This window comes from Saimiri boliviensis, chromosome 6 (genome assembly GCF_048565385.1).
Source record: "Saimiri boliviensis isolate mSaiBol1 chromosome 6, mSaiBol1.pri, whole genome shotgun sequence".
NCBI lineage: Eukaryota > Metazoa > Chordata > Mammalia > Primates > Cebidae > Saimiri > Saimiri boliviensis.
Genome location: NC_133454.1, coordinates 126277710 through 126293060, shown reverse-complemented (window position 1 = coordinate 126293060; position 15351 = coordinate 126277710). Strand labels below are relative to the sequence as shown.

Below are 15351 nucleotides of genomic sequence, written 5' to 3'. Positions count from 1 at the left end.
TGGAATGTAGTCACATGATTGTAGCTCACTGCAACCTCAAATTCCTGGGCTCAAGCAATCCTCCCACCTCAGTCTCCCAAGTAGCTGGGACTACAGGTGTGCATCACCACACCTGGCTAATTTTTAATTTTCTATAGAGACAGAGTCTCACTATGTTGCCCAGGCTGGTCTCAAACCCTTGACCTCAAGCAATTCTCCCACCTTTGCCTCCCAAAGCTCTAGAATTATAGTCATAACACCCAGCCTTAAAATGTTTTTTATAAGTACACTGAAAAAGAAGTCAAGAACTGTGGCAATAGCTTGGGGTTAAAAAAATTTGAAAACATTATTACAGAAATGGGCCGGGCACAGTGGTTCACATCTGTAATCCCAGCACTTTGGGATGCCGAGGGAGGCAAATCACTTGAGGTCAGGAGCTCAAGACCAGTCAGGCAAACATGGTGAAACCCCACCTCTACTAAAAAAATACAAAAAAAAAAAAATTAGCCAAGTATGGTGGCATGCTCCTGTAATCCCAGCTACTCTGAAGGCTGAAACACGAGAATCACTCGAACCTAGGAGGTGGAGGTTGCAGTAAGCTGAAATTATGCCACTGGCACTCCAGCTTGGGTAACAGAGTGAGACTCCGCCTCAAAAAAAATTACAAAAACGGATGGGGTATTATTAGAAAATTCCGTAAACATGTCTAGGATTACTTATGCATGTAAATAATGGCAATTAAATAATAACTGTAGTCAGTATATATATTGTAGTCGCATCCTTCATTTTTAAAATTTTAGTATAAAATGTTTAAACAATAAAAAAGCAATAGTCTTTTTTTTTTTTTTTTTTTGAGACGGAGTTTCACTCTTGTTACCCAGGCTGGAGTGCAATGGCGCGATCTCGGCTCACCGCAACCTCCGCCTCCTGGGTTCAGGCAATTCTCCTGCCTCAGCCTCCTGAGTAGCTGGGATTACAGGCACGTGCCACCATGCCCAGCTAATTTTTTGTATTTTTAGTAGAGACGGGGTTTCACCATGTTGACCAGGATGGTCTCGATCTCTCGACCTCGTGATCCACCCGCCTCAGCCTCCCAAAGTGCTGGGATTACAGGCTTGAGCCACCACGCCCGGCTAGCAATAGTCTTTAAAGTATTTTCTGCACTATTCCAAAACAACTTCTTGGAACAGTTTCACACCTTTGTAAACTTGGTGATTATAGGACGTATCATAGAGATACATCTAACAGTGAGACAGCTGAAGTGAAAGTTCCTTGAGCAACTACTGGAGAGAGGCTACAATGAATGATTATATTTACTGAATACTTGCTACATGCCAAGCAGTTTCTATGCAGTAAGAAATGACCCCATTTTATAGAAGAAGATAATGAGATTCAATAAGCTAATTAATTTGTCCAAGGTCACACACAGCTAGTTAAGTGGCAGCACTGGGATTCAGACCTAGAGCTGACTAACTCTACACTCCACAATCTATTATGCAATGTCGCCTCTCCAAAAATGTTCATTTTCTGTGTATGCAGGTAGCTATCTGAATGGGATAATATATAATCCATCATTATTTTTTATGGAGCAATGCTTATGTATGGCTACACAATATATGTATTTACTCACTCATAAAATATTAATGTGGCTTATTATGTACCTCAGCCTATAAAAATAAATAAGACAATCTCTGAATTACAAGAGTTCACAGTTCAGTAGAAATGAAAGACTAATTTATGCGGCAATGTGAAATTTAGATAAATGAGGTGCTAAAGGAACACACCAGAAGAACTGACACCTAACCCAGAGCTAGGATAAAGTGACTAATGTCAGGTCAGAGAGGATAGTTAATACAACACAACTAAACCCTTTTCAGATCTACTCATAGAATTATTAGAGAGAGGAAGAGAGAGACAACAAAGCCTTTTACAATTGGGTGCTGGGTGTTAGAGACCCAGTACCCGAGCCTGACATACCTTCAGAAGCACTGAACTTACTTATGTACTGTTATGAAAAAAATGGATACTGCCACCCCTGCACAGCAGAAACCACTATTAAATCACATGGTTTTAGCCTTCACCTTTAAGTATGTCTAATTATATGATAGAATATAAATGTTTTCAAATACGAACTTAGGCAGTCATGAGCCCTTTATATCACATTCTAGAAGAAAGTCTCAATCTCTCTTCCCCCCTCACTTTAGATACATACACACAGAATTACAGACGTATAAATATATAGATATGTTTGTGCATATATGTGTTCATATGTATATATGTATAACTCCATTCACTTGATCATTTAGTATTATTACAAAAATATTAAACTGGATAAAGCTGTCAAGAAGATCTTAGAAAATCAGATTGCTTTTGGAGGGACATGTTACCCAGCCTAATGAACCTCAAGATACAAGACTAGCTGTAGGCATAAACGCAAAGCCCAATATCTCTCCTAAATGAAACTTTCCTTAGTCTTCCTTGCGATTAACTTTCCTCGAATGCCCAAATTAACGACTCATTTATTATAGCCTTAGATGTCTCTGTTAGTCTTTGCCGGGAACCTTGCTACTTAACCTTTCTCCTCAATTGAGGAGTACATGATGAAATCTTTTACAATCTTCTTTTTATTTCTTCTCATTCTCTTCATTCAAATATTGTTTAAGTAGCTGCACCGTATCCAAAACAATGTGATATAATGGAAGAAATGCATGAGGAAATCCTTGTTCCCTTGAGGCTAATGCCGTCTGACTATACTACTCTTTTACCTCTTATCTCGATCACCAGCTGACTCCTGGTCATGAAGTTCACAGTTTTCCTCCGTACTCCACATGCTGTCATCATCTTGACTTGATATCCATATCCAAGCAGATAACTAGCCCAAGCATCAACTTAGTCTCACAATTCCCTGACCTTTTCAACAATAATGACCCTGATCTCTACTTGGTCCCAGCCACCTATTTCCATGGCCACGGCTTGGAACTGTTCCATTCTGAAAATCTAAACTTGAAATTTCCCACACTATTGTGAAAAAATGTACACCAAAATATTAACAATGACTGCCTTGAAAGGCCAAATTATGTGTATTTTAAGTATCTGTTTTGATCATACTTTGACTTTTCTGAGGGAAACACTATTTTTGCAATTAAAAAAGAGAGAGAGAAAACTATCACTCTGATAACAACTTCCTATTCTTTCAAGTGTCAGAATCTCCTACACCCAGCAAATCTGTTTTTCAGTCTCATCAAGACCTCCAGACTTTGACCTCTTCCCACGGTTTAGGTGCCCTACTTCCACGCTAACACAGCATTCAGTGCTTGCTTCTATCATCCACCCTGTGAATCACACCATATTGTAATTATGTGTTTACTTCTTGATCTTTCTATCTATATTCCAAGTTCCTTGGGACCAAGTAATGTATCTTAAGATGCTACAGACAGTACCTAGCTCATTGACACTGACTTGAACAAACACACGTGTCTGGATGAATAAATAAATATTGAAATAGCCCTGATCTATATGAGTCAGACTTTGGTTCAAGTTCTAATTCTGCCACTTAACTTTTGTATGACACTGGGAGAGCCAGTCAAGTTCTCTGAGTCCCAACTTTCTGGTCTGTAAAATGGGGTGATAATCCTCATCCTACTCACTTCACAGACTTGTCAGAAGACTTAAATAATTTATATAAATGTTATGTATACAAATTATTGCTTGTTCAGGCTGACTAAAACACAGAACCTCATTTCCCAGAATTGCCCTTCTTGGTTCACTGGAATCACCTTTTTATTGCTACTTGACATGAATAGTTTCAGGGCTGACTAACCATTAATTGCTCCAGATTGTTTACCCTCCATTCTCCTAAAAAAGATAAGGCACAGCCAGGAATATCTATTGTCCTGTTGCATACCCATTTCTTTCAGAATGAGCAAATAATTATTCAAACATGGAGAAAGGCTGCCCAACAGCTTCCTGGGAGAATGTTTAAAGCACTGTAATTCAATATGTCTCCACCAACTCTTAAGGAAGGAAAATAGGAGATGAGAGAACTGTTAAAGGGAATGGAGAGTGAATTATCACTCTCATAAATCTGGACTACAAATAAGTCAATAAAAAGATCTCTAAACCAAACTAATAAAAATGTATCCAAATAGGATCTGCACTGAGAGTCACTTTTTATTTTAGTAGGAGATCTAAATTCAAATAAGGGCTTGTTTCATTGGTTCTGCATATTAGGAATAATGTTCCAAAGCCTAGGCCATACTGTTATGGACTGAATTGTGTCCCTCAAAATTCATCTGCTGAAGTCCTAAGCCCCAAAGCAACTGTATTTGGAAGTAGGGCCCTCAGGAGGTTATTCAGAGTAAGCGAGGTAATAAAGGTAGGGCCCTGATCCTAGGCCTTAATAGGACTGGTGTCCTTATAAAAAGATACACCAGAGCCAGGTGCCATTAGTCCCCACCTGTAGTCCCAGCTACCAGCTACTTGGCAGGTTGATGCAGGAAGATCACTTGAGCTCAGGAGTTCAAGGCTGTAGCATGCTATGACTATACCTGTGAATAGCCACTGCACTTCAGCTTGTGTAATATAGCAAGACCACATCTCTAAAAAAAATAAAATGAATAAAAATAAAGAGACACTAGAGATCTCTTTCTTTTCAGGCACACGCAGAGAAAAACCACATAAGGACACCGTAACAAGGCAGTAGTAGTCTACAAGCCAGGAAGAAAGGTCTCACCAGAAGCCAGCCCTGACAGCAGACTGATCTTGGATGTCTAGTCTTCAGAACTGTGAGAAAATAAATCTCTATTGCTTAAGCCATCTAGTCTGTGGTATTTTGCTATGGCAGCCCAAGAAGACTAATAAGTATAATACCCAGACCAATTAAGTCACAGTCACTCAGAATGGGATGCAGATGACAGTATTTTTGGAACTCCTAGGTGACCTAATGTCTGTACAGGCAAGTTTGGGAGCCAATGCCTTATTTCATTTCAACTTGGAACTGTGATAGGCCTAGGCTTTTCTTTCCTGTTACTAGATTTGCAGAAAAATAAGAATAAAATAATGAGTAATTTATAAGACCACAACAAAACCTGCCTCAAAAATCATCTGGAAGGGTGTTACTCCTGTCACGTCCTGAGAATAGCTGCCTTCCTCTGAAGTCCAAGTCAGTTTTGCAGAGATTCCGGGCAGTATGGACTGTATTTCTGTGTGAGAAGAAATGACAACAAAGTCAAACAAGCAGTTTGGATAAGCACCAGGATTTCTGAATTTGTTTATTAAACTGGTGAGCCAAGAAGGCTTTTCCCTGATGAAAAGATTATCTACAAGATTTAAAATATGACTGGAAATGGTTATGAATCAGCAAATTGCTTGAACATTTAGAATTACTTTATGGGATTAGGACATTTAATCTCATTTTTACAATTTTTTTTCATTTGCTAAATCAATTTTTATTTTCTGTTAATTTCCACAAGGTAATGTTTAATGTCATATAGCTTCAGAACTGATAGTTCTGATATTCTTCTATTTTTTAATAAATCAATTCATTAGTTAATAAACATAAGTCTAGTACATGAACTAATTTAGAGCTGAAGCCTGAAAAATTCAAGAGTGACTCTCAGGCACGTACCTTTCTTTCTTTTTTGTGTGTGAGATGGAGTCTTACTTTGTCACCCAGGCTGAAGTGCAGTGGCATTATCTCAGCTCACTGCAACATCCACCTCCTGGGTTCAAGTGATGTTCATGCCTCAGCCACCCAAGTAGCTGGGATTAGAGGTATGTACCACCATGCCCAGCTTATTTTTTTGTATTTTTAGTAGAGAAGGGTTTCACCATGTTGGCCAGTCTAGTCTCAAACTCCTGGTCTCAAGTGATCTGCCCACCTTGGCCTCCCAAAGTGTTGGGATTACAGGTGTGAGCCATCATGCCCAGCCCAGCATGTACCTTATATAGCATGTTCTTTAATGAGATTGTCTTTAAAAAAGAAAATTAAACTCTTACCAATTTAATTTGTGGATTAACCACTTGGTATACTTACATGTATTGATTCAGAACTATCTTTCTATAAAGCATCGACAAGTCCTGAATCATCAACACCACAGAAAACAACAAAGTATATACCATCTTTCTTCTTCTCTATACCATGGCACTCATATTACAAGGAAAAACGCAAATCTCTTATCTCTTATTTTACAAAATGCCATCCCTTATTTCCTCTACATGTATCTGCAAGATTTACTTTCCTCTTTTTTTTTTTTTTTTTTTTTTTGAGATGGAGTCTTGCTATGTTGCCCAGGCTGGAGTGCAGTGACGCAATCTCAGCTCATTGCAAGCTTCACCTCCCAGGTTCAAGCGATTGTCCTGCCTCGGCCTCCTGGGTAGCTGGTATTACAGGTGCACACCTCCATGCCTGGCTTATTTGTGTATTTTTAGTAGAGTTGGGGTTTCATCACGCCGGCCAGGCTGGTCTCGAACTCCTGACCTCAGGTGATCTGCCCGCCTTGAACTCCCAAATTTCTGGGATTACAGGCATAAGCCATTGCACCTGGCCTGCTTTGTTGATGATGTTGACAATGTTGATATTATACAAGAATTAAACTTTGAAATCCTAATGATGACAAAAAAAAAATATGCCCAGCACAAGTTTCTCCTAAGGCATTCATGCTACATATCTCATAATGCTTTAACCATCTCAAAAAAGTGTAGACATTCCCAAATCAAATTCTAGCTAACAACTGGGCCCGGCAGCTCACGCCTGTAATTCCAGCACTTTGGGAGGCCGAGGCAGGTGGATCACCTGAGGCTGGGAGTTCGAGACCAGCCTGACCATCATGGTGAAATCCCATCCTATAAAAATACAAAAAATTAGCGGGGCATGGTGATGGGTGCCTGTAATCCCAGTTATTCAAGAGGCTGAGGCAGGAGAATTGCTTGAACTCAGGAGGGGGAGGTTGCAGTGAGCCAGTGAGCCAAGATCGCACCATTGCACTCCAGCCTGGGTGACAAGTGAAACTCCATCTCAAAAAAAAAAAAAAAAGAAAATTAGTCTATCAATCTTGATGTCTTGTGTCAATCTTCACTTTTGCCACTGATCAACTTTCTGACCTAAGGCAACCCCCTTTTCTGTGATTCAATTACCATTCTGTGAAATAAGAAAAAATTATACTGTATCTGAATCATATTTCAGTTTGATTAGTAAGACAGTACAGAAATGGGGTAAATGTGGATATATGAGAAAAGGTTTATAAATAACTTTGAATTCTTAAGAAATCTTAATAATAATTTAAAATAAATTATGTAGCTATTTGGGGGAAAATCAATTTCAATAGTCTCACTTCACATACACAAACACACAAATCCAGATAGATTGAATAGAGTTAAATGTAAAAAGGTGAAACAATAAATAAAAGCCTTTGATTTCAAAATAAATCAAGTATATGCTGAAATATCATCATCCTGTTCAAACATATAAAATAATACAAGTATTTTTAAGTCTTAATAAATACATAGTTTTGGTGAGAAAAAAAGAAAACAGAATTTTTTTTTTTTTTTTACATAGAGTCTTGCCCTGTTGCCCAAGCTGGAGTGCAGTGGCACGATCTTGGCTCACTGCAACCTCTGCCTCTCAGGTTCAAGATAGTCTCACACCTCAGCCTCCTGTGTAGCTAGGATCACAGGTGTGCGCTATCATGCCTGGCTAATTTTTATCTTTTTAATAGACACGGGTTTTTGCCATGTTGGCCAAGATGCTCTCAAAAAGTGCTCTGCCTGCCTTGGCCTCCCAAAGTGCTGGGATTACAGGTATACAACACCTTACTCAGCCAGAAAAGATAAATCTTCATAGACCAGAAATGGAAAAGTGTTCTTCTTCCCCTTTCTTTAAAAAGAACAACAAAAAGGGAACAAAAGAGAGATTCCACAATAGTAGACAAGAACTAAAATGACGCATGATATTTGGGCCTAGACTAGGAACATAGAGCTAATACTGTAACACTCACAGGTTTAAGAGCAAGAGACACACACAGGTCTAAGCAAGAGACCAATATATGAACAAAGGCTAGAGGCACACTACCTGTCTACTTGAATATTAGTTACAGCAAAGGGGGTTCTGGTAGCAGCCTCACGGATGTGAGATGAAGGCCATAGAGCCATTTCAGGTAAGTGGTGAAAGGACTCAGAACTATATAATCTATTAAGATGCAAGAGCTTCATATTTTACCACCCATACAAAAATTAATTCTAGGTATACATCATACAAGGCTAAGGTTCAGTGATTCAGAGAGCCTTCTACAGGACAGTTGTCAACACAAAATGTGTTCAGGTTAAACAGATCATAAACAGCTCTTAATTAAAAATTACCAGGCAAAGAAGATCAATACTATGAAAACTATAATACATAACAACCAATGCACTTATACCTAAGAAAATAAAGTTAATGGAACAATCTGGGAGAGATTTAAAAATAAGTATCTATATTTTATACCTTCAAAAAGTAAAAGAAACCATGAAACAAGGAAACACTGTTGTAAATTAAACAGAAGGTAATGGGATATTAGAAATCTTATGAATTGGCTGGCACAGTGGCTCACGCCTGTGATCCCAGCACTTTGGAAGGCAGAGGCGGGTGGATGACCCGAGGTCAGGAGTTCAAGACCAGCCTGGCCAACATGGCGAAACCCCATCTCTACTAAAAATACAAAAAAAATTAGCCGGATGTGATGGCAGGTGCCTATAATCTCAGCTACTTGGAAGGCTGAGGCAGGAGGATTGCTAGACCCCAGGAGGCAGAGGTTGCAGTGAGCCAAGATCGCCAGCCTGGAGGACAGAGCAAGACTTTAAAAAAAATAATAATAATAAAGATAATTTATTTTTTTATTTTAATATAGAAATTAAATCTTCAATTTCTAAAAATTCAAGATAAAGTGTTTGAAATTAAAACTATACGTATGCTTAGATTGGACACAGTAGAAGAGCAAATTTAAAAGAAAAGTTAGTACATGAATGTTCATAGCAGGATTACTCATAATAGCCAAAAGTGGAAACAACCCAAATGACCATCAAACGATGAACAGCTTAACAAAATGTGGAGTATTCAGCCATAAAAAGAAATGAAGTACTGTTACATGCAACAACATGGATAAACCTTGAAAGCATAATGCTTAAAGAACCCAGACACAAAATGCTACATATTGTATTATTCCATTTATATGAGATGTCCAAAATAAGCAAATCGCCAGCGACAGAAAGTAGATTAGTGCTTGCCAAGGCATAGAAAATGAAAGTAAGCGGAGTGATTGCTAACGAGTACATGGTTTCTTTTTAAAGATGAAAATATACTGGAATTAGGTAGTGACAACAGTTACACAGGCAGGAAACAATGGCTCATGCCAATAGTCACAGCACTTTGGGAAGCCGAGGTGGGAGGGCTGCTTGAGCCCAGGAGTTTGAGACCACCACGGGCAATGTGGCAAAACCCCATCTCTATAAAAAATACAAAAAAATAACTAGGTGCAGTGGTACACAACTGTAGTCCCAACTACTAGGAGGGCTGAGGTGGGAGAATTACCTGAGCCCAGGAGGTCAAGGCTGCAGTGAACCACGATCACACCACCGCATTCCTGCCTGGGTGACAGAGTGAGACCCTGCCAAAAAAACCATAGTTATACAACCCTGAAAATACACTAAAACCCACTAAGTTGTACACTTTAAAATGGTTGTGTTTATGGTATATAAATTTTATATCAATTAAAATAAGAAAAAGCAAAAGACATTAAATATAGATCCAGAAGAAATAATGACTGAGAAATATAAAATAAGGACAGATGTAAGTGCTATTTGAACAAATTTACCAAATGTCAAGCAGGATAAATTTCTAAAAAACAAGGTAAAATCAAAAACTAAAAAAGCCACACAGTTAACACATCACAATGAAACCCAAAATAACAAGGATAAGCAGAACCCTATAAGCTACCAAAAAAAAAAAAATTAAATTAGCAAAAAACACATGAGACAGCAATGTTAAATGCCAGAAGATGATCCAGTACTATATTCAAAGATCTGAAGTAACTTTGAATCTGGATTTTTTTTACTTACTTACTTTTTCTATCTGTCTGTGTCTGTCTGTCTGTCTGTAACAGGGTCATGTTCTGCAGCCCAGGCTATGTGCAGTGGTGTGATCACAGCTCACTGCAGCCTCCAACTCCTGGGATCGAAGGATCCTCTTACCTCAGCCTCACAACTCACTAGGACTACAGGTGTATACCATGTCCAGTTAATTTTTTTTCTTCATATTAAACTGCTTAGGGAAATTTTCATAATTTTTTGTAGATACGGGATCTCACTATGTTGCCCAGGCTGGTCTCTAGAGATCCTCCTTCCTCAACCTCCCAGAGTTCTGGGATTATAGACATGAGCCACATCACCCAGCCAAATCTGAACTTTTTTTTATTGCATTTTAAGTTTTGGGGTACATGTGAAGGACATGCAAGATTGTTGCATAGGTACACACATGGCAGTGTGATTTGCTGCCTTCTTCCATATCATACCTATATCTGGCATTTCCCAAATCTGAACTTTTAAGAGAGCCAAACTACCATTACAAAATGAGAGACTTAAAATGTTTACCATCTACCAGTCCTCTCTCAAAGAACCACTAAACAAACCACCATGTCCATTTAAACATGAATTTACATTTTTTGCTGAGATCATGTGGGGACAAGGAGAAAGAATGAGAGATCCTTATCAGTATCAAGCCAACTCTTCACATAGGTCTTCAACTGTTAAAGTAGACAGAAAAATTTCAATCAGATGACATTACGAACACATAGCAAAACCATGTACTGGGCTTTTCCTCCCACATTAATGAAATAACCAAATAAGCCTCAAACCAAAAACTACTATAAAACTGGATAAAATATATGAGACAATTGTTTTCAGGCACTGGACAACAGATAGCACAAGGTTACAATCCCTTGAGAGAAGGGAAACTCATGAGGTTAGTCTTGTAATTGCCCTAGATGTCTATGGGGAAATTTTCCTATCCACAGAACAGGGACATGGAATGCAAGCAGAGCACAGTGGTCCCACTAAGCGGAGGAGGCAAAGAATAGATTTTGGAGTTGTGAAAGTACTTGGAATCTACAGGGCAGGGCACTGAAGAAGAGGGAGCTGCACAAAGTACAGTTCTAAAGGCTGTGTAGAAGCTTCCCATGAGTCCTTGCAGAGCATGAGACTATATGCAATTTCCCAAAGAGCAGGTGCTATGAAGTTGAGAATGGAACAAGATACTAGCAAGATTTTCCAGTGCTGAAAAATGTTGGCCTTCAGGCCTAGCTAGAATGGGGGAGACCTTGTTAAAACTGCTGGTGTCTAGCTGAGATGCTACACAGATAATGCTTTAGTAATAAAAACCATACTCTAGATGAAGGTCTGCTCTAGACCCATCCCAAAAAAGTATAAGGCTACGCCTTGATAAAATCCACAGAGGAGATAGAGTTTGGAGGCTAAATGGTATCAAATCAGAAAAGTTTGAAAACTGCATTGGCTTTCTACAAACCTAACCTTTAAAATGCATAAAAACAAGCCTGTGTAAGGTCAAGGTGCATAGCCTACTAGAATAAAAATACTCTCCAGAGATAGATAATGCAACAAAGAATATAATCATATTGCCCAGTATGAAACAAAAATTTACTAAATATGCAAAGAAATAGAAAATGATAACCCACAGTCAGGCAATTAATAGAAACAGAACCTGAAGGCCAGGCTTATGCCCATAATACCAGCACTTTGGGAGGCCAAGGCAGGAGGATTGCTTGAGGCCAGAAGTTTGAACCTAGGCTAGGCAACATGGCAAGACTCTTGTCTCCAAAAAAAATAAAAAATAAAAAATTAGCTGGGTGTGATGGCACATGCCTGTGGTCCTAGCTACTCAAGAGGCTGAGGCAGGAGGATCACTGAGCCCAGGAGCTGGAGGCTGCAGTGAGCTATGACTGTGCCACTGCACTTCAGCTAGTGACAGAGTGAGACCGTGTCTCTGAAAAAAGAAAAGAAACAGAACCTGACATGGTATAGATATTACATTTAGGAAAGACTTTAAATAATCTATTATAAATATGTTCAGAGACTTAAAAGGCAGCCTTAATAAGTGAACTGATAGGAAAGGTTGGCAGATAAATTAACACTATACAAAAGGAACCAAAAAGAAATTCTGTAACTGAAAAGTTAAATAATTGAAATGGAGAATTCACCGGATAGGTTTAATAGCAGATTTAGAGGTGACATGTGTCAGTGAAATCACTGAAGACAAATAACAAAAACTATCCAATCTGGAGATTAAAGAAAAAAAGACTGAAGAAAAATTAATAAAGTCTTAGGAATCTGTAGGAAAACATCAATCAGTCTAAAATATGTGTAATGGGAGTCCCAGAAAGAGGATAGGAGAATAGGATAAGAAAAACATGAAGAAACCACGGACAAAATTCCCTAAAATTTCATGAAAAATATTAAGATGTGAAAAGCTCAGTAAACACAAAGGAGGATAAATGAAAAGAAAATCACATCTAGGCATATAATAGTCAAAATGATAAAAACCAAAGATAAAATATTGAATGAAACCAGAGGAAAATCACACATTATATACAGAGAAAGTATAATATGAATCACAGCTGACTTCTTACCATAAGCAATAAAGCTCAGGCCCAGGTGTGGTGGCTCATGCCTATAATCCCAGCACTTTGGGAGGCCAAGCCAGGTGGATCGCTTGCAGCCAAGAGTTTAAGACCAGCCTGACCAACATGGCAAAACCCTGTCTCTATTAAAAATATAAATTAAGAGATACTCCACTGTAATCCCAGTGCTATTCAGAGGCTGAGGCACAAGAATCATCATTTGAGCTGGGAGGCAGAGGTTGTAGTGAGCCAAGATGGTGCCACTGCACTCGGCCTGTGTGAAAGAGCGAGATACTGTCTCCAAAAAAAAAAAAAAAAAGGAGAAAACTATCAAGCCAGACATTCCAGTGCAATATCCTTTTTAAATGAGGCTAAGGTAAAGGCATTTTAAAAAAGAAGATGAAATAATCTGTTGCTAGAAGATCTGCTGAAGAATTTTCTTCAGGCTGAAGATGGAAATCCAGCTATTCAAGAAACGAACAGCACCAGAAATCATAAATAAGTGGATAAATATAAGGGACTATATTTTTCTCCTTGAATTTTTCTTAACAACTAACTTTTCAGAGCAAAAATAATCTCCTAAGGCAGGGAACTGTAAGTATTTGAGTATTTAAAAAGACTTAAAATTGAGCAAAAAAAAAAAAAAGTATTTACCTATTCTTTTGTCAATATCACAGTGTCTTAATTACTGTAGCTTCATAAGTCTTGAAGTCTGGTAGTGCCAGTCCTCTGACTTTATTCTTCAATATTGAGTTGGCTATTCTGGGTCTTTTTCTTTCCATACAAACTTTGTTTTTATTTTTTGAGATAGTCTCACTTTGTTGCCCAGGCTAGAGTGCAGTGCTGCAATCATGGTTCATTGTAGTGACATCTTGGGCTCAAAAGATCCCCCTGAGTAGCTGGGACTCCAGGCACATGCCACCATGCCCAGCTAATTTTTAAATTTTTTAGTAGAGATGGGGTCTTGCTATGTTGCCCAGGGGGGTCTTGAACTACTGAGTTGAAGTGATCTTCCCACCTCAGCCTCCCAGAATGCTGGGATTACAGGTGTGAGCCATCATGCCCAACCTCTCCATATAAATTTTGGAATCCGTTTGTCAGTATCCACAAAATAACTTGCTGGGATTTTGACCAGGATTGCACTGAATCTACAGCTCAAGTTGAGAAAAACATCTTGACAATAATGAGTATTCCTATAGTTTTCCTATCCATGAACATGGAATATCTCTCAATTTACTTCTTTGATAACTTCATCAGTGCTTTGTCATTTTCCTCATATTAGTCTTTTTTTTTTTTTTTTTTGAGACAGAGTTTCGCTCTTGTTACCCAGGCTGGAGTGCAATGGCGTGATCTCGGCTCACCACAACCTCCGCCTCCTGGGTTCAGGCAGTTCCCCTGCCTCAGCCTCCTGAGTAGCTGAGATTACAGGCACGCGCCACCATGCCCAGCTAATGTTTTGTATTTTTAGTAGAGACGGGGTTTCACCATGTTGACGAGGATGGTCTCGATCTCTTGACCTCATGATCCACCCGCCTCGGCCTCCCAAAGTGCTGGAATTACAGGCTTGAGCCACCACCTCATATTAGTCTTATATATATTTTGTTAGATTTAAATCAAGTATTTCATTGTTGGAGTGCTAATATGAATGGTAACTTTTAAAAATATCAAATTCTACTTGTTCATTGTTAGTATCTAAGAAAATGATTGACTTCTGTATTTTAACCTTGTATCCTACAACCTTCCTATAATCACTTATTATTCCATTTAAATTTTTTAACAAGTTTGTCAGTTTCTATAAAAAGTTTGCTGACATTATGACTTTATGGCATATATCAATTTGGGAAGACAGAATATCTTAACAATATTCAATCTTCTAATCTATGAACACAGTATATCTCTCCACCTATTGTTTAATTTCTTTCAGCAATGTTTTGTAGTTTCAGCATGGAGATCTTTTACTTTCTTAATTTATCTCTAAGTGCCTAGTGTTTGTTAATACTAGTATAGAGGTTTTAAATTTTTTTATGTTCCAATTATCTGCTGCTACTATATAAAAATAACTTTTTTGTGTAATATATTGACTCTGTAAAGTGATCATTTTAAATCACATATTTGTTCTAGATGTTACTTTGCAAATTCCCCAGCATTCTTTTTTTTTTTTTTTTTTTTTTGAGACAGAGTGTCGCTCTTGTTACCCAGGCTGGAGTGCAATGGCATGATCTCGGCTCACCGCAACCTCCGCCTCCTGGGTTCAAGCAATTCTCCTGCCTCAGCCTCCTGAGTAGCTGGGACTACAGGCACGCGCCACCATGCCCAGCTAATTTTTTGTATTTTTAGTAGAGACGGGGTTTCACCACGTTGACCAGGATGGTCTCGATCTCTCGACCTTGTGATCCACCCGCCTCGGCCTCCCAAAGTGCTGGGATTACAGGCTTGAGCCACCGCGCCCGGCAATTCCCCAGCATTCTGTACATAAACAACCATGTTATCTGCAAATAAAGTCAGTTTTATTTCTGCTTTTCCAACCTCTAAGGCTTCTTTTTCTTGTCTTATCACATTGGCTAGGACTTCCATTACTATTCTTAAATGATATTTCCAAAGTCTTCTTATGAAAAAAGGCTTAAACAAAAAATACACTATGCAAAATGGTATTCACGTAAAATATATAGGCTTGAAAAAAAAGACAGCCAGGCATGGTGGCTCATGCCTG

The 15351-nt window shown here is 38.6% G+C and overlaps 1 protein-coding gene across 1 annotated transcript in view; it reads right to left on the bottom strand.

Moving 5' to 3' along the window:
- The window catches only part of TOP6BL (TOP6B like initiator of meiotic double strand breaks), a 106745-nt gene that overhangs the window by 48006 nt on the left and 43388 nt on the right, over positions 1–15351 (bottom strand). Inside the window, exon 4 of the mRNA XM_010351979.2 lies at positions 5071–5180. Coding sequence (XP_010350281.1) covers positions 5071–5180 — 110 coding nt within the window. The remainder of the gene's footprint in view (positions 1–5070; positions 5181–15351) is intronic.